The sequence below is a fragment of the Protobothrops mucrosquamatus genome, unplaced genomic scaffold (assembly GCF_001527695.2).
Source record: "Protobothrops mucrosquamatus isolate PMUCROS unplaced genomic scaffold, P.Mucros_1.0 scaffold928, whole genome shotgun sequence".
Classification (NCBI taxonomy): domain Eukaryota; kingdom Metazoa; phylum Chordata; class Lepidosauria; order Squamata; family Viperidae; genus Protobothrops; species Protobothrops mucrosquamatus.
In genome coordinates, this window is record NW_015387179.1 from 42,483 (window position 1) to 61,889 (window position 19,407).

The 19,407-nt window shown below is 36.9% G+C and overlaps 1 protein-coding gene across 1 annotated transcript; it reads left to right on the forward strand.

The window, feature by feature from the left end:
* Positions 1–2,309: 2,309 nt before the first annotated feature.
* On the forward strand, positions 2,310–18,792 carry PGRMC2 (progesterone receptor membrane component 2). The gene is made up of 3 exons (XM_015819457.1): positions 2,310–2,713; positions 14,706–14,861; positions 15,784–18,792. The coding sequence occupies exons 1-3, from the start codon at positions 2,332–2,334 to the stop codon at positions 15,879–15,881; spliced, it is 636 nt and encodes a 211-aa protein (XP_015674943.1). The 5' UTR covers positions 2,310–2,331; the 3' UTR covers positions 15,882–18,792.
* The last annotated feature ends 615 nt before the right edge of the window (positions 18,793–19,407 follow it).

Consider the following 19,407-nt stretch of genomic DNA (forward strand, 5'->3'; position numbering starts at 1 on the left):
AACTTTTCCAGTTTGGCAGCCCAGAGAGAAAGGGAGAAGGCAAATTTGCGTGCACACATCCATACATGTACAAACAGGCTGCACACAGTGCGGCAATGCTAGCACCCATGTACATTACGCAAACGGAGCACGTGCAGCTACAGCGGCGCTGGCAGCAGCACTAGTGTCTGCATGCATACACAAACGGGTTGCTAGGGCCTGCGTGACGCTGATGGCAGTAGTGCCCATGCGCATGCGGAAACAGGGCCGCTAGCTCCCATGCACATGGATAAATGGGGCCACTAGCGCCCGTGCGGCAGGTAGCCTCCTTGCGGCAGCCTTAGCACAAGTGGGAGGAGTGCGCGCGCGCACACACCCACACCCCAACCATTCCCGCGGCCCGACGACCAACAGGCCATAGACCAGTATTGGGCTGCGGCCCACAGATTGGGGACCCCTGGTGTATGTGATATGAATCCTTTATCTCAAGCTGTAGTTTCCTAAAAATCAGGCAGCAAAACTCGATGTACTGTGGGAAGTCAGAGCCCCAGAGAAGGAAATATTAAAAGGGCAGAAATATATATTTCCTCAAAAGTATTTCAAAAAGCAGAAACCAACTTTGGCTCCAAATCTCTCTGCCCCAAGCAAGACCTAGCCCCATACAAATGCAGATGTAAAACCATCAGAAAGTTGAAGACAGGGCAATCAAGAAGACAAAGAGAAAATCTGCATGCCCCACCCAAACTCTAGGAGTCATTAGCCCCATCACCTGGGAAGCAGGATATGATAATAGGATTAAACCACAGATATCAAGGCCTAGAAAAACACTCAGAAATAACCTCAAAGTTCATGCCACAGGAACAGGAAACTATACCAAACAGGGCTAGAGGGGGTATAAAAAACCTTCTACCCATGTGCTCAGTCTCTTTCTTCTCCTCTGCTCCTTCTTGCAAGGACCATCTTTCTTCTGCAATAAACTGTAACCTTCTTCCCAAAGCAGTCGCCATGTTTGCTTATTTATTCCTGGCTTGGATAAACCAGGATGAAGACTTACTTCTATCAGTACAATATGCAAATTAGCCATCCATTAATTTATTGAAAATTGTACATGAGTCTAATGGCTATAACTTTTTTCCTGTAAATTAATCACTAAATTTTTAAATATAGCTTTGTTTTAAAGCAATTTTAAAATATTTTGATATAAAAGATGCTTTCGTTTAAAAAAAGCACTATAACATTATTTTTAATCAAATTAGTTTTACATAAAAGCATACATAGCTTTTATGTACAGTGTGAAGTAATCCTCTATTACTGGGAAATATCTTTGAATTCTCTCAGACAGTTGCTTTTATGCAGCAACAGATAGATCTTTTAGCAAGCGTTATGAAAAGTCTCTGGAAATTATGACTTGAGAATAAATTTGGGATATTAAGCAATATTAGTGCTTTGCGTGTTAGGTGGCTGATGCAGACAAGAGCTGCTAATCATTATTTATGTCCTCATGCAGCAATTGTAGCTCATTTATTAATGAGATCACCAGTCACAACCCCTAGCCAATTCCACCGAAGATTATAGGTGTTGAGGTCCAAAACAACCGGAAGGCACCTGGTTGGATAAGGCTGAGACTTACGAAGGAAATTATACATCTTCTCCACTGGAGAAAGGACACTAATACTCTGCCCCGAAAATCCTTCTCCAAATAAGCAACTATGTGCTGTCTGGTTTACGCTGCAGGGCGGGACTCTGAAGCGTATTTATAGTAATGAAGATAAACTAAAAGCATTCGAGGTATACGAGCTCAGCCCGCAGCAACGTCAGAGTCCATCAAGCACGCCTACATTTCAACAGCTACAACAGGGGTAGTCAACCTTGGCTCTTTTATGACTCGTGGACTTCAACTCCCAGAATTCCTGAGCCAGCACGGCTGGCTCAGGAATTCTGGGAGTTGAAGTCCACGAGTCATAAAAGAGCCAAGGTTGACTACCCCTGAGCTACAACCACCCACCAAACCCAGACCGACAGCAACTGAAGAGCGAAGGTTTTGTGAATATAAGGGAGGGGGGCGGGGAGGGGGAAGACAGACGCAGGCGCGTTTTTCTATTTCGCGATCTCTCCCGCCCTCTCCGACGAAGCCTGCCACAAGGTGGAATTCAACCGTTGGGTAGCCGCGTGCACCTGTTTTTGATTCGTTTTTGCTGGGCGCGAGCTAGCATGGGTGACGTGTCCTTAATCGCAACCAATCGGAGCAAGAAATGAAAAAAAAACACAGAGGGTGCCCCGCCTCCGCCTTTCCCCCCTCCTCCCCGACGGGGGCGGAGCGGTTCCTTTCAGGCAGGCGCTGGCTGGGCAGTGATGGCGGACGATGGGATTGGGAAGCTAAGGACGGAACAAGGCGACGGCGGCGGCGGCGGCAGCAGCGGCGACGCTCCGCCGGAGACGGCGAGTGCCTCGTCCGAAAGCTGGCTCTGGGGCAGCTGGTTCGACATGCTCTTTATCTTGACGCTGGTGATCGTGACGCTTTTGGCCTATCAGGTCTACAAGCGCTGGGGCAAAAGGATCGGAGCTGGGGGCGCGGCGCAACAAAGTCAGGCCCACTCCTTGCCCCGCATGAAGCGGCGGGACTTCACTCTGGAGCAGCTGCGCGAGTACGACGGCGCGCGGTTGCCGCGCATCCTTCTGGCCGTCAACGGCAAAGTCTTCGACGTAACCAAAGGCAGCAAGTTCTACGGGCCCGGTGAGGGGAGAACAGAGGGTTGCCGCTTTTCTTACCGACTCAACGCAGCTGGGGTCATAATGTGTCTCCCTATTGCTGTGGTTAGAAAGGCCTTTGGGAGAAGGGAGGACGGTCTTTTCAACTAATTCATAGATTAAGCCAATCTGTGGTTAACCGAACCAGGATTTACTACATTGTTTGGGTTCCCTTAATTCATTCCTAATTTCAGGCTAACGTCTTGGGTGAGCCCACTAGTAGCAGATAACATTAGATAAAAGAAGCGTCTTTATTTTATTGGATAAAAGAGGTATGGGACATTCTTTTATTCTTCTGTGTGAGTTGGATGGAAGCATATGTTCTTTCAGAAAGAAGTCGAAATCTGGTCAAAGTTCTGGGTAGAGTTGTCATTTCTTTTAAGACTGCCTTGTCATCTTAATTGAAGATATTTCAACAGTTGGAATTATATAAGGGCCATAGTCCAGCCTATTACATTGTGTTGAATATGAGTGGGCAGTTTTGATCTTATAGTTTTTTAGTAGTAGCTACTCACAGTTACCTTGGAAAAATCCCTAGCTTTCAATTCAAATGTATTTTTAAGATAGTGTAGAATTGCACTATTGATATTTTGCATTACAATTCGTAACAACTAAGAAAATTAGTCTCATTTAGATTTCAATGAACTTGATAGTTGAAATTTATTGTGAATGAATTAGTACAGAATTGTAATAACTGTCACAGACATCTGTAAAGAAACATGCAGTGCATAGTAAAAGAAAACATGGCGTACATCAGGCCATTTCTAATTTAGGTAAGCATTTGAGTAGGTAAAATAGGTATGTCAACTAATTTTACTGCTATTTTTAAATACTTAGGATCATAAAGAACTTATATTATTTTAAAAACTACCATATTTTATATAGCACGCATAGGGGCACCATTGAAATTCCTATATTGTTAAATGATACAAAGTTGTAGTGGCTGCTATATTAAAAAAAAAATCTTTGTGGAAAAAAATTGTGAATGCTGTTTAAAAATTAGTGGCCTCTGGTAGCTATTTATATTGTAAATAAAGTCTGAAAGCCAGCAAGGTAGTTGAGACCAGTTTAACCTATCAGAATTCTTTTCACATATATTTCATGTAGCTTATGTGTAATTTGTACTTGGGCCATTAGATCTTGCTAAGATATTGGTTAATTCTGGAGAGCATAATAGTAGTTTGCAGCAAATTAATGTATCAAGATGAACGTTTACCATAGTGCAAACTACACAGTAGAGATTGGCTTATCAGTATTGTAAATATTGAGTATATAACAGTACTTTTACAACTGTTTATAAAATCTAAATACATCAATTATAACATTTCTATACCAATCCTTATACTTTAGACAGTTTACTCAAAAGTATAAATAATTACATTTTTATTAGCATTAGATCCTCCCATGCTGTGTAGCATATCAAGCAGCAACAGATCTCCAGCATTTTTGGGAGTACTTCAGCGTCTTCCCGTGTGATGTTTAGAGTCTTTAAGTTTTACATGAATGTCCTTTACCATGTATTTCAAGAGAATTCAAAATAATGTGCCCCCAAACATATTCTCTCTCTTAAAAGCCCTTTTGAAATAAAATGATTTCTAATACTTTGGGAATATAAACAAGAGTGACAAAGACTCTGGCTGGGAGAGATGCTCCTGCAAATACATAGGTGACAAGCTATATAAGGTTAAAATCAGTGCTTTGAATTAGAATTGAAAGCCTGCTAGCAATCAGTGTAGTGATCTCAGTATAGCTGTCATACTACTAAATGTTATGTTCTGAATTAATTGCTGCTAGTGAATCATCTTCAAGAGCAGTGCCATGAAAAAGGCAATATACTAGCCTCAAAATGATGAGGATATGAATCACTGTTTTAAGAGATCCCTTCTAGAAAAAGTTCCACACATCTGGCACATCAGCCCAACTGGGAAAAAGCTTTTCTGGCCACAGCTTCCAACTATTGTTTAAGCAGTACCCACAATTCCAGAAGGACTTCCAAGTTGCAGTCCTCTTTTAGAGGGAATGCAGAAGTCTCTAGAGCCAAAATAGTGATTGAGATCAAAACAGATGGATTATGTAGAGATAATTCTATCCTGCATGAAGGTGTCTGATCTTGTTTTGGCCATCTAAATTCTTACAGCTTCTAAACACTGAGTTAGAATTTCTGCAACATACTTGACTCAGTTTGGGTAGCAATGTGTAGTAATCATCAATATATTGATGATATGTCACTCTCCCTGCAGTTTTATGTAGTTAGTGGAAAGCATGGGAGAGAACGCTCTGACATGTCCCTCAGTGGAGGAGCCAAGGACTTGACACACTCTTCTTCCAGGCATTGAGAATGATCCATTCAGATAAGAGAACCACCACAAATAGTGCCCATTACTCATTCCTAGTAGAATCTCCAGCAGGATATGGTAGATTATATCAACGTTGCTGAGAGGTCCAATAGGTTCAGGAGAGCACTCATGTCCTAGTAGAGGTTATCAACCAGGATAGCCAATGTTGTTCCTGCCTCATGCTAGGATTGAACTTTGAATAGAAAGGGTCTACATAATATATTTTCCTGTAGGATTCTCTGAAGCTGAATCCTCACCATCACCTTTAAAATATTCTTCCGAAAGAGGAAATTGCATAAAGTTGTCCAGTGTGATTTATTAAATTTATATGTTAACTTGTTAAGCAACTATAGATTGTTATAGGATTGAAAACTTCAATGCAGGAAAATAATAAAGGTAAAACAAAATGTAAAACATATCGTGTTGGGAGCCAAATACCTCATATAATTCCAGCAAAGTTATAGAAGTCCCTGGCCTAGTACCTGAGGGAACCAGGACTTAGGACTTTTCTTAAAGCCTGCCATATTTGGGGGTGGGTGCTGCAAAATAGAAGACACATCTGGGGCCCATTAGGTGCCAGTATTTAGTAGATGGATTAGGTTAAAAAAGTCCCTTCAAGAGGGAATACATTACTGCCCCTTTCAAGATTGGCTGCCCCTTTCTTGATTCAAAGAGTTATTTATCTTTCCCAAATCCAACTTCACTTTTCCAGCCACCTGAAAGGCATGGATTTAGTGAACAATTGAATAGCTGCAGAAATCAGATTTGGCCAGAAACAATATATGGTTCTGCCCTCCTCAAGAATAACATGTCTGCTGTGCTTCAGAATGTACAATAGAAGGCACTGTAGAATGTACCATAAACAAAAAATATATTTAGTGACTGCCTCGGACAACAACTGTTTGCAATTGTGACGTTGGTGAAAAAGTAACTTTGCAATAAATGCCTGCATTTATGATACTTGCAGCATCCATCTTTGTAACATATTCACTATTACCATCAGGTAGTATGCATTGTCTTGGTTTTTTTCTTCTTCTTCTCACAGAGCAGATTGCTTAAAGAAGGTATCTCTCCTTCAGCTACTTTTCTGGGTAGAGTATTGTATCCCTAAAAAATGCCAACACAAGTTAATAAATTCAGCTCTATAATCTTAATTACTAAATTAGAACCCTGAACTGACAGTTGCTGCATGTAACTGACTAGACCATAATCAGTTTCAGATTGAAAGTTTCCTTTTGCCTCCTAAGTTACTTGCTAGGCAAACTACTGGTGTTAGTGCTTTTGTTTCAATGTCTGTTCCCGTTGTGTGTCTGCTTACTCTTTTGCAATTCCTTCCTCTCCAACGAATGTAAATACAAACATTCTCTTGTTAATAATCTCATCACTGGGATAAGCATTTTAAAGGGCCAGGGAGTGGGGAAAAGGGCTATACGATTTGCCCTTTTACCTGGCTTCCTTGTGACAAAGTTCCAGAAGCCTTCCCTGCTGCTTGGACTAACCCGGCTGTTTGGGATCATGTCTTTCTGACACTGTAAAGCAAAGGAAAGTTGAAATAAAAACCTAAGCACCATTCATTTAATGACTACATTACTGGTCCCAATTTTGGTTGTTAATTGAGGATTACCTATACCTACTCAAGGTTATCATCTATCATTGATAGGAAACTACATGTATCTGTAATGTATTCTGTGGGCTTCATACAAAATTGTAACATCTCAAAATATAATTATGGGCACATCTGTGATTCTTCTTTGGACATGGCATGCATTTAATAATATGCTTTTTGATCTGAGATTGAAATAAATGCTAGAAAGGTAAATTCTAAACTACTAAATCCAAGAGCAAAATAACATTGGTAAGCAAGATGTCATTCATCCCATATTGGATATGGAATGTTTAAATGGGTACATTTTCTAGTTCTGTTGATTTCAGCTATATAGTGGTACCTCAGTACTTGACTGCTTGACTTGTTGAATTTGGTACACGACACATTTTGACACAAAAATGTTGTCACATTACTTGTTTGTCTGGTATTCAATGTGCTGTGAAAAGAAAAGGGAGATGGCCGCAGAGGGCAGACAGGAAATCGGCTATGCTGGGAAGGTTGCTGACATAGGAAAAGGAGCAGACAAGAAGTCCTTCCCAGTGGAACAAAGGGTCATGTGATAAGTCATGTGGTTTGTTTAGTACTTGTCCAACCTCCCGGAACCAATTAACAAGTACTGATGTACCATTGTATTCACATTCATACCTTGGNGGAGATGGCCGCAGAGGGCAGACAGGAAATCGGCTATGCTGGGAAGGTTGCTGACATAGGAAAAGGAGCAGACAAGAAGTCCTTCCCAGTGGAACAAAGGGTCATGTGATAAGTCATGTGGTTTGTTTAGTACTTGTCCAACCTCCCGGAACCAATTAACAAGTACTGATGTACCATTGTATTCACATTCATACCTTGGGCTCCTATTGAATTCCTAGGAACTGAAAAATGCTTAGGTGTGCCTGGATTGGAACTCTTCCTGATCTAGCAAAACTAGACAACCCATGATCCCATTGGATCATCCTTTCTGAGATATTTCCTAAACAGAGAAACCAAATTATTTAAGACCTAGCAAAAAAGCAATGGGAACAGGAGTGACTTCTGATTTCCCTCTGGCTTCCCGATTGATTTTGCTTGTGAGAAGTTGGCAGGATGCATCAGAAATCACAGTTGTGACCACGGCTGACCATAGTGACCACACTTTATGAATGCAACTAATAATATAGATCCTTGAAATATCAGTTACATGGTGTAATGGGTCTTGGATTTTATACACATTCTTTATAAGTTAGTGGATTTGAGGTACCTTGATTCAAAAAATGTTTTGCTATAAATGCACTGTTTGGGCTAATTGAAGGAACCAAATGGGAGAAATGTAATAGTATGTAGATAGGACAAGAAAAGTTATTAAATGGAAAAAAATAAAATTTCTGAGTAGGTATAGGGTTGCCTAGATGGGTTTCTTAAATAATTCTTTTGGTATATCAGAATTTGCTTTTGAAGTGGAATTGGCTTGTAAACAATCTGCTGTGATATAAATATAGGTGAATGAAAAGGAAGGAGGACTAGTTTGGTGCATAACATTTCATATTAGTTTTATTCATATATTTTCTTCAGTAATAGAAATTACTGTATAATGGACTAATTAGATATATGATTAGAAGAAAAATAAAGACTTGACTGAGAAATATATTCAAAAAAGTGGAAGTAAGCATACCTACTGTGATATTTGTAAACTCTATAATATAGACATTCATCAAGAGAGCATTTCCTGTTCATCTATCAGGTTTTTCTGTAGATTTGTTCACTTTTTAGCTGAATTATTTCTTACATATGTCAATCAACAAATGTTTTGATGAACCACTGGAAATATCCCACCCCAATCTAGTATAGTGTAGACCAGACATGTCAAACTCAAGACGTCACGTGACATCGCACAATGTATCGGGCCAGTTTTGCAATTGCCGGCAATGGGGTGGGCGCAGCTTCCACGTGACGCGTCTGGCAGTTTGACACCCCTGGTGTAGACTGTAGAGCATACAACACTGGAATAAATAGGCACATTTGTCATTTTGAGAGTGCATGCCATGGATTTAGTTAACAATCACAAAATCTTTCTTTACCTGAAGGCATGTTGGTAAACAACTGCTTTTACTTTTCAGGATTTCAGAATTTTACTTCTTTCAGTTTTGTCTTTTTCTCTGAGAAAGTCTCCCCTAACCCCCAAAGCACCAGATAGCAACAACTATTTTTTTGTTTTTTTATTTAATTTAAAAATAATGCCTATTGACAGAGAGACTTGACACTACTGTTTTACAGCATATCAGGTTCCATTTAATTTTGTTAAATTAAAATTCCAAAAATGTAATACAGGGAGTCTAGTAGATACGATAAAGCTTTTTGTGGTAGTAGTATACATTAGCTTAATATTTGTCTCTTAAGTACTGGTGTGGCCATATAAAAAACTACTGTATTATATTTGCAGGAAGTGCTTAATGCCAGAGAATGTGATAATTAACAATCTTCCCTTTAGCATGTTAATTTTTTTTAATGATTACCTTAATATATTGCAATACATTATTGTAAGAATGTTTGAAAGTGCAGTTTGGTTTTGATACCTTCAAGTTATTTATAGCAGGGTGGATAATAGCCGATGATTTTTTAAAAAATAATAAAAAATGGATTTTTAAATTTTTTTATCAAATTTATTTTAATAAAATGCTTTTGGAGTAAAAATCTATCTAAAGATAGTTTTCTATTTAAGATACATTAATAATTTAGTTTATTCAGCATGAAATGGGGCTTAGTTATGTAGCATGAGGCTGTATATTCTGCAATATTTACATTTTTGGCAAACTCATTCAATGAATCCAAGCTCTGCAAGCTGAGATAACATGCACTGCATTGATGCAGTCAAACAATTTCACAGTAACCGTGAGATAAATCATAAAACAAAGTTCAGGACTATTCCTTTATCCCATTGTTTTGCAACTCTGTGTACACAACCAACTGTATGATTGTTTGAAGAGAAATGCATCTGTACTAGGCTCTAAGTATTTTAATTTAAAAGAATTTGAGTAATTCTCCAACTATGTATGATTAACATATTAACCTAAAATCAGTTCTGATATAGCTGTTTTACTAACCTGACAGCTTATTATTCTAAATAGGAAACCTTCATTTTGTTTGCAAATAATATTAAAGATTCTAATTACCAGCAAGAATGAGTCCTTACATTTAAAGAGCGCCTGTCATTTCAGATCTATCGTGGCAGTGCCTGTTAGCGGGCATCCACTCACCTGCTGCTCGCTACGTCCCTCACCTTGTTGTGTCACTGCCGCATCACCAGCCATTCCATTAAAATGAATGGGACTGTCGATGAGTCAACAGCGGGTCAGAGGAGCCGCTGCAGGACAGAGATGACAGTTGCTCTTTAAAAATTCTTATTTAAATCGACTTGATTTAAATCAAGCCTTTTTACTCGTGATTTAAATCGTGATTTAAATCAAATCCATCCTGATAACAGTAGTTAGAATTTTTGTATGTTTCTCTTCCTCAGCATTTTAACAGACACATTCTTTTTCCTACATTTTGTAAAAGGTACAGAAACGTTTTAAAAAGGAAGATTTTTTTTCTGGTGTCACATTAGGATTTGCCAAAAACTAATTACATATTAATTTTACCTTTCTTAAAAAGCAATCATGTATTAGTGGCAAGCATGCATTTCTCCCCCAAATCCTCTGTGAACAGTAGGAAAATTAGGAAGTAGTGATTATGATGTATAATACTAAATAATTAAGATTCAGTATGATATATGAAACAGGTATAAAGAATAAAATTTCTGAGAAAAGATTGAAGAAGATACACCTTTAAAATCTCTTTCATGTGTGCCAAAAGAATGAATTAATGGTTTCAAAAGGAGAGGTTGTGAAAAAAAGACCACACTTCAGAACAGAAGTGCAAGGCCTATGACCGTGGTGACGAGCCTATGGCACGAGTGCCAAAGGCAGCACTCAGAGCCCTCTCTGTAGGCACGCATGCCATTGCCCCAGTCCTCGGCCTTTAGCTGGGTTTTATAAAACCTTTTCGCTTTAGGCCTCCGTCACCATGTGCATAAAAAAAAAAGGTTCAATCAATCAATTTCAACTTCTCGCAGGGAAAAAAAAGATCTCGCAAAGTTGGAATTGATTGAACTTTTTAGTCCCACCCAGTCTGCCGTTACCACCGCAGCCATGGCTACCCAATGGGCCATGCCCACCCAAATGGGCACACCCACCCACCCAGCAGCTGACAATACATAAGTGGGTTTTGGGTTGCAGTTTGGGCACTCGGTCTCTAAAAGGTTCGCCATCACTGGCCTATGAACCACCATTCATATTATGGTCTTCAGAAAATTTCTGGATTATGTTGATTTTTCATTTTATTTCAACTGCAGTAAGGGTCAGAATAATTATATCAAGCCTCTGTGAGTGTTAATGCATTGATCCTGTTCCTTGAATTGTCATGAGATAGCAACTCAATTCAGAATCTGCTGAAGAAAATTGACTATCTTTGTTATAGGTTGCCTGTTTCTTTTGTAAGTGGAATTGTAAAGGGAGAAAAATATTCAAAGCTAGTTTTTTGAAGAGTTTATTATTACTATAGTACCTGTCTTAAATCTAAACTTGTTTTTACTTAATGTTCTAGAATACAACACAGATAGCATTCCCTTCAAAATCTTGTGAGCTTTGCCATGACAATTTCAAGGCCAGGAGTTATGTTTGTTTCTGCAATGATACATATGCAGATTTCAATTGAACATACTGAAACCTATGGGATTTTAGCTTTTATCAACAGGCTAAATATATTGGGCCAATATATTCTGATTCTTTTATTGAAAAGTGCTTTATATTCTTACTTTTTGTCAATATGTTCTAAAACTTATTAAACTATAAATTCTTATGCATTATTATAATCAGATTTTTGATGTTCTACAGCTTTATTGTACATCAGAATAGTAAATCATCTATCACTGAAAATAACATAATTGAGATTGTAAATTCATTGTAGAGACATATGGTTCAACCAAAAGTATTTTTTTCTCAGTTCCATTGATAATAATAGGAAAGAGAATCCCTCTAATCAGACTGAGCTGAAAGCTATTTTAAGAAATTTATTTATTTTTCTTATTTTTACGATTTAATATTTCTTTAAATTCATTTCTTCCCCCCCCCCCCCATAAACTATTCACTTGGGAAGTTTCTCGTGTTTATTTTTTGAGAGTTCATTTAAGATAAAATCCCAAATGTTGCGGAGAACACAAAATATAGATTTCATCCCGGGGAAAGATTTATGAATACTGAATTTCTAAAATGTTATTTTTTTCTAATCTGTGATGCAAGATTTTCATTCTAATCTGTGATGCAGCATGCTTCATTCCCTTCTAATGTTTTTTTTTTCCAAAAGCAAAGAAAGTATGGATGGTCTGGCAGTTTCGGGAATTTCTCCTTCACCTGCAATTGTTTTTTTTAATGAGGAGCTTCTTAGTTATGGGTAGAGGTTCTGCAAGGAAAATGTAGAAAAAAAACTTCCTAGCTCCGCAATATTGAACTAAATTGGGGCAATTTAAGATTATTGTTTACCTACAATTAAAGAAATAGAGTATTGTTATATTACCTACTCTTTCTACAGTAGTGTAAAATTTTGGGCATTGCATATTTTCCTTTATGTATTGATATCTAACCATCCTACTGTGATGTGTTCTATAAGGGACTTGCCCCAAGCCTTGAAAAAATTAGCAGTTTCAGAAAATGGCAGCATGGATAACACCATATTTCTAGGACATAAACAATTTGAATAAATGCATTTGCTTTTTTAGATTATAACAGAGCTTACTAACCGCGCCCACCCCATTGCCGGCAATGGAAAAAAGGTCATGATACATCATGACACGTCATTTGACATTGCGAGTTTGACACCCTTGTACTAGATGATTAGAAAGCTTGTACCAAATATACAGCTGACTTTTAAAAAAATGATAATATGTTCATGTGAATGAAGTATGTAAAACTACAGCTAACATTGCTATGTTGTGTTCTTAAAACATATCACTATAGTACTTGGTCATAATACAAAAAATATGACAGAGAAGAAATACCCAGTTATACCTCAAGATGTGCATTTCTCTGAAGTCCTAGCATTTTAATATGGGCAAATGTTTCAGAGATTCGTTTTTCAAAACTTGGTTATGTGTTGCAAATATATATTTACAGGTTGGATATGGTTCTACTTTCTGTACATGAGTGAACTTATAATTCCCGAAGCAATTGCTCGATAATAAGATTATCTCAATCTTTATGCTTGTGTAAAAATCATTGGGATTGCAAGAGATCTCTTATTTGCCTTACCAACTGAGAGCATCCATTGAAAAGTTTTATGATCTCTATGTGCAACGTTGAGCATCTTACACCTGGGGTCTGTATCTTAATTTTATATTTGTCCAAAGTTATGTTTTTTTAAGACGAAGAGTTAAATGTTAGCTCCCTTATTGTTACATAAATGCTAACATTATTTGTTCTATAATTGTTTAGCACACAATTACCATTAAATTTGCAGAAACACCTCTTTACTGTAAAACAAAGTTTGTACAATATTAGAGACAAGTAATTTCAGAAAACAGTTATACATTTTTGCATTTCACATTTTAGCACAAATAATTTGTGTGCATCTGTGTATACACACACACCACACAATGACCCAATTTGGATTAGTAATTAAGGAACTAGATTAGAAACTGAGACCACAAATTTTAGTCGTGAAGTCAATAGTGTCACCTTGTGCCAGTCACCCTCTATCAGCCTACGAAGAAGGCAATGGCAAACCACTTCCAAAAACATGCCAAGAAAACTGTAGAGACTAGTCCAGGGAATGAACACTGTCTTGAAGCTGCAAATAAATACCCAGTTATATATGCATATATTATTTAGTCTAGTACCCAAGTGCATTCTACTGAAATACTGAAATCCAGTGATACATTAATAACTCTATGTAACCTGTTTAATATAAGCACATAATACAGGTAGTCCTCGACTTACAACCACAATTGAGCCCAAAATTTCGATTGCAAAACGAGACACTTGTTAAGTGAGTTTTACCCACTTTTACATTCTTTATTGCCACAGTTGGTAAGTGAATCACTGCAATTTATTAAGTGAATCTGGCTTCTCCATTGACTTTGCTTGTCAGGTTGCAAAAGGTGATTACGTGACCCCATGACTCTGCAACTGTCATAAATATGAGCCAGTTGCCAAGTATCCAAATTTTGATCATGTGACCGAGGAGATGCTGGAAAAGTTGGAAGTGAGAAAAAGTCGTTTACTTTTGTCAGTGCTGTTGTAACTTTGAACGGTCACTAAATGAAGGATTGTAAATTGAAGACTACCTGTAAACAGAGTTTGTTCAATAAAAAAAGATTGTTTCTAGTATGAAATTCTTTATATTATTATATAAAACCTTCAAATTGCAGATAAGCTATTTCCAAAAATTATTTTGATAATTTGATAAATACTGGTTAGACTGCTAAATTTCTTCAGTTTCTTTAAAACAGTGGAACACCCCAATTTTTCAAGGAACATAACGCCTCATTTGAATTTTGTACCTAAATGAAAATGTTCAATGCTTTCATATACTTTTTAACATTTTTTAAGAGTTTTGGTGCAAAATCTGTGTAGGATATTGCTTTATATAATCAGTGGTAATGACTCTGCTTTGTTTGTATGGATACTCTTTTATAAGTTTTGTAGAGGAAGGATCATGTTTGTTGGCCATACTATCCTTTAAGTGATATTAGATCCAGGTAAAATAGAACAATAGCTGCAGCATCTTACATGATTGCAATAAATGATGTTTTGTTTAACATTCGTCAATCTTTCTCAAAATATTTTCTGGAATTAAAAGAAAGTAGGTAATTGAAAGTATGAGTATTCAAGTATTTTATATTTTTAGACGTAATAGATTGTTCAAATTTAATTATTTTAAAGAAAGCTTTAGTCATTCTGTATAGACAAGAATGAACAGTATACCATTATATATATTTAGTTTTATAAATGTATTTTTTCTGTTTTCAGAAGGTCCTTATGGAATATTTGCTGGAAGAGATGCCTCAAGGGGACTAGCAACTTTCTGTCTAGATAAAGATGCACTCAGAGATGAATATGATGATTTATCGGACTTAAATGCTGTGCAAATGGAAAGTGTTAGGGAATGGGAAATGCAGTTTAAAGGTAATTATTTTAATTGAAAGATTTATTTTCATCAAATGGAAAACAAGCCATAGAAATACACCTCAGTGTTTTTAAAATTAGTATATACACATCTTGCTACAAAAGTGGTGACTTCTCTTTTACAATAGAGTAATTCAAGTATGTGTTTGTGTGTGTATGTATGTATATTTATATATAAAGAAATAATAGGAAGACAACTTTACTAGATTTCTATTATCAGGTACAAAAAAGCCCAAAACCCACACATCAAGAGATGAAATGGGATATAGAAGAAGTTTTATTATATACTGTCTTCATAACTTGTCACAGCTGCAAGTAAGACAGGGATTTTTTATTTTTTTTACCAGTAGGAACTTTCCCCATCATTCTTATGACAGAGATTTCTACACTGGGGCGCAAAATTAATCTTTTGAGAATGATACTAGAGAAGTGGGACATATCCTATATTTCCCATTCCATTCCCTTACATCACAAAGATCTGCTTTTAAAGCTTTCAGAGATAGCAATGTGTTTTTATCCTTGTATCTGAGTCAATTAATAACTCAGAGGTCTGTGCAATCTCAATTTATTCCTTAAAGAAAAGCTGGAAGCTTCTGTATCCTCTGTGTTAATACGATCCCACTAGCTGATCTAGATCCCTGCATTGCTTTCATGTGGAGTTGCTAAAGGAGAGCATGTAATATTTTCTTTACACTGACAAAAACTGATGGTCACATGTCTTTGGAACATAGTGCCTTTTCATTTTAAAAGTGCATTTTGCAATACAAAAACAGATGCATTACTTCAAGAAAATAGACTGTAACAAGACATCCATGAAATTAATTTATACATTTATGATGGCTTTGAAACAGCAAATGTAATAAATAGTATGATATCCACTGGTTTTTAAAATATGTATTATAATATATTTTGTCTTTTCCAGAAAAATATGACTATGTAGGTAGACTTCTAAAGCCAGGAGAGGAACCATCAGAATATACAGATGAAGAAGATACCAAGGATCACACTAAACAAGATTGAACTTTGTAAATCACCAAAGTTAGGGGCCTTTGGAACTGTAATCTTTTATTCCCCATCAAAGAATGTCCTATACCTTGGATACACTTCATCTACTACAGAAAATGATTTGTTTTATATATGATCCTTTCCTGATGAAGATTTGATTTGATTAGTAGGCATTCTTTGTGCTGCCAAACATTTATTCTTTCTTTATTCCTTTTTTTTTTTGCAATGTATCTATGTCTGGTAAGGCTTCATTAATGGGGGCCAGGGATTTAAAATGCAAAGAAAGTAATTTCTTGCAGCATGTTGAAGCCTTTGAACAGTTTGTTATTTACAGGCTTATGTGTTTCATGTGTAATTTCTACTCTTTGAGCTCTAAATGGAAAACCTAGTTCTTTTAAGGAATCCATAGTTAACACAGCGGCTGAAACATAAATGGGACTGCTCAGACAGTAAACTACTTCAGAGCTCTGCAGATTACATAGTTTCAAATAAAATTCTCTAAAGGATAGAAGAGAATTTATTTGCAGACATTATCATCTGAAATCTGCCTTCTATGCTTGTTTTTCCCCTGAATCAAAATATTTGTGCCTTATTTCACTTAGACTTGAATTGTTTTAGAGGAAAACCCAAAATATGAGTCACTAAAAGCAGCATTGAAGATTGGCTAGAACAGTCAGTTAACTGGAACAATTGATGTCATTTTGTATATAGAATATAAAGAAATACACAGTGTTATATATATAGATATATAGATATATATATAAATAATGTGTGTGTGTCTGTATACATACACATGCAAACTTTAAAGAGTGTAATGGCCAAATGCATTCTCCCTTTGCTTTTTAAATAAGCTCAATTAGTATTTTTTCCATCCCCGGGGAGCTCCTTAAAGATGAGGAGCCTAACCTCATATCATTGTGAAATGAGGCTATGCATGGATGTGCGTGCTTGAGTACAAAAAGTGGGAGGATGGTTCCTACAGATACTGTAAATACAAATACAATTTTAATAAAGCATGTAAAATACCAAATGTGCTGTCGGACTTTATGTAGATGCTGAAAAGCTAGTATTGGTGGCTAGGACTTTTGTGTTTCAGAAGAAAAAAAATGATTTAATATTTTTGCACTGTATTATATAAACCATTGGCCAGATATTTTTTAATAATTTCATCATTAATTGTAATACATAAAATACAACAGTTTTGGTGAATAAAAACAGTGGCATATATCTGCATAGAACATATATCTGAAAATGCTTTAGTGAATATGTCATTCTCCTTTCCTAGCCTATTAACTGCATCACTTCTTTTATTTTTTTGATATAGCAAGTACTTTTCTTCCAGGTTTTGCAAACTAGTCAGAACACTAATCCAGTTGTGGCATCCAGCATTAAAAAGAAAAAACATGCAATAAAACAGTGAATCTGGCAAGAGGGAAATGTGATCTTCAGTCCATCTGTTAAGAGTATTTTCCACAAAGACATGTGAAAAGTATCTGGTTCCAAATGACCAAATAGTTCTGGCCTTTATTCAGGTTGGATTGTAAATGGTGATTATTGATAACAGTGTCTATAGAAAAATACTGTTCCTCCCTTTTTTTGATGTGAATCTTTTGTTGCATTTATTTTAATGTCTAAGCCTCCATTGATCAGCCAGTTATAATTCTTCCACTCCAAAATTTTATTCTATAATTGAAATTATGCGATCTGTTTTGAGAAATGAACAATTTGTGTTCTTTTATATAAAAAATAAAGTGTTCTGTAGATATATTGTTAGTGTGTTGTACTTCTCATTTCCTTATAGAGAAACAGTATCTTAAGGAAATCTTGGGCTCATTTGAGGTAGACATAGTGTTTTTTTCTGTTAATGATTTTTATTTGGGGTTATTTTATAATTGTTCTTCATGCTGTTTTGCCCATTTTAATATGTGCATTTGTGCAGACAATGAATGTTGTGCTTTTAAAATGTATTGACAGTAATTTTGTTAGGCTTCACTTTGCTTGGCATCTCTGAAGGCCCTCTGCTCCAGCCATTATGCACATTTCTTCACATATATCACATCCTCACATAATGAATTAAAAATAGATGTCTAAAGTGTGTAAACAGACTGCTGAATTTCCTTTAGGAGGAGATTTTAAGAGCAAAGGGTAATAACAGGAATCCTGGAAGTTGAACTATTTCACATTTTTAAGTTGCCCAATTTCTCAATTCTTGGTGGTGGTGTACAAATGTAAAATCAAAGAAATGCAACATCAAACTAATGAAAAAAGCAAGATGATAATCCTAGAAATAAAAACATCTACAGCCCATTTTAACTCAAAGAGTGAGGAAAAAGCCAGGTTTTCAAGACTTATTTATAATGGAGAGTGAGGTAAGGACCACTCAAATTTCCAAGGCAATGCTGTGACAGAAAAGACATACCTATTGCGTCCTGGCTACATTGTTCAAAAGATGGGATGCAGAACATGCCAAGTCAAATCTTACAGGGTGGGCAGAGACAGTAAGACATGGTTTCTCTAAATAACTATACCACATGCTATAAGAACCAGGGGTTTGTAGGTAATAACCAGCACTTTGAATTACACTTGTAATACTGCTACTAACCAGTGCAGTTTGCAAAGTAGAATAATGGAGATGTTTCACTACTGAATTTAGCAGATAATTTTAATGGTTTGTTTCATGTTGCCTTTAAATTGATACCAGCCCTGAAGCCCCTCCCAGTTTTAGTGCTACGTGACCTTACTCTGGCATGAATATAACTGCTATCATTGCCACTTCTTGATCGGCTTAATTTTCCAATTGGTCTTCAAGGATAGTCCCTCTCTAAGGTAATAAGGCATGAATGATCATGAGAAAGGCCTCCTGGTTTGGGAATGGGTGAAATGACACAAGGTAAGTTGAGCAAAGACCTTCCTAGCTACAGTTGCCATTTTTTTGAGCAGATGCGAAAGACCTCCACATTACACACCAGTTTTGCAACCCCATTCACAGCTAGAAGTGGAAAAATGTCCAGAACGGGTGGTCAATTTTCCCAAGCGGCCATATGAGAAATGGACTGTTGTGGAGGGCTGCTGCTACCCTGCCTCCCACTCTGATGCTGCCCTGCTCACCACTGCCCCCCCCTTCTGACACCACACAGATGCTCTGCCCTATGGGCCAGATTGGAACCACCCACAGGTCAGATGTGGCCTGTGGGCCATAAAATGCCCAGATCTGATCAGAAGGCCCATACATCCCAGCCATGGATACTATGAATAGTAAATTTATATGCCCCTTGGACCCTAATTTCTTCAAAAACAGTGCCAAGTTTATGTGCTGTCTTTTAAAGAAAAAAGGTCTAAACACGTGGTTGTATTTTTTACAAAAAATCTTGAATATGATTTCCTTATAGTTTGTATGCTGTTTCAATCCTGGAAACCTAGTGGCTCAAGGATGATCAGATGTGTTAATTCTCATCAGCAAAAATATTTCAATTAAATGGTTTTCTTACAGTCACTAAAAAAACCCCTACCTAATGTGATTGTATACTGTATGGCCCAGTGC

Coding starts and splice junctions, on each gene's coding strand:
- PGRMC2 (XM_015819457.1), top strand. CDS start 2,332: ATGGCGGACGATGGGATTGGGAAGCTAAGGACGGAACAAGGCGACGGC. Junction 2,714..14,705: donor CAGCAAGTTCTACGGGCCCG/GTGAGGGGAGAA, acceptor TTCTGTTTTCAG/AAGGTCCTTATGGAATATTT. Junction 14,862..15,783: donor ATGGGAAATGCAGTTTAAAG/GTAATTATTTTA, acceptor TGTCTTTTCCAG/AAAAATATGACTATGTAGGT.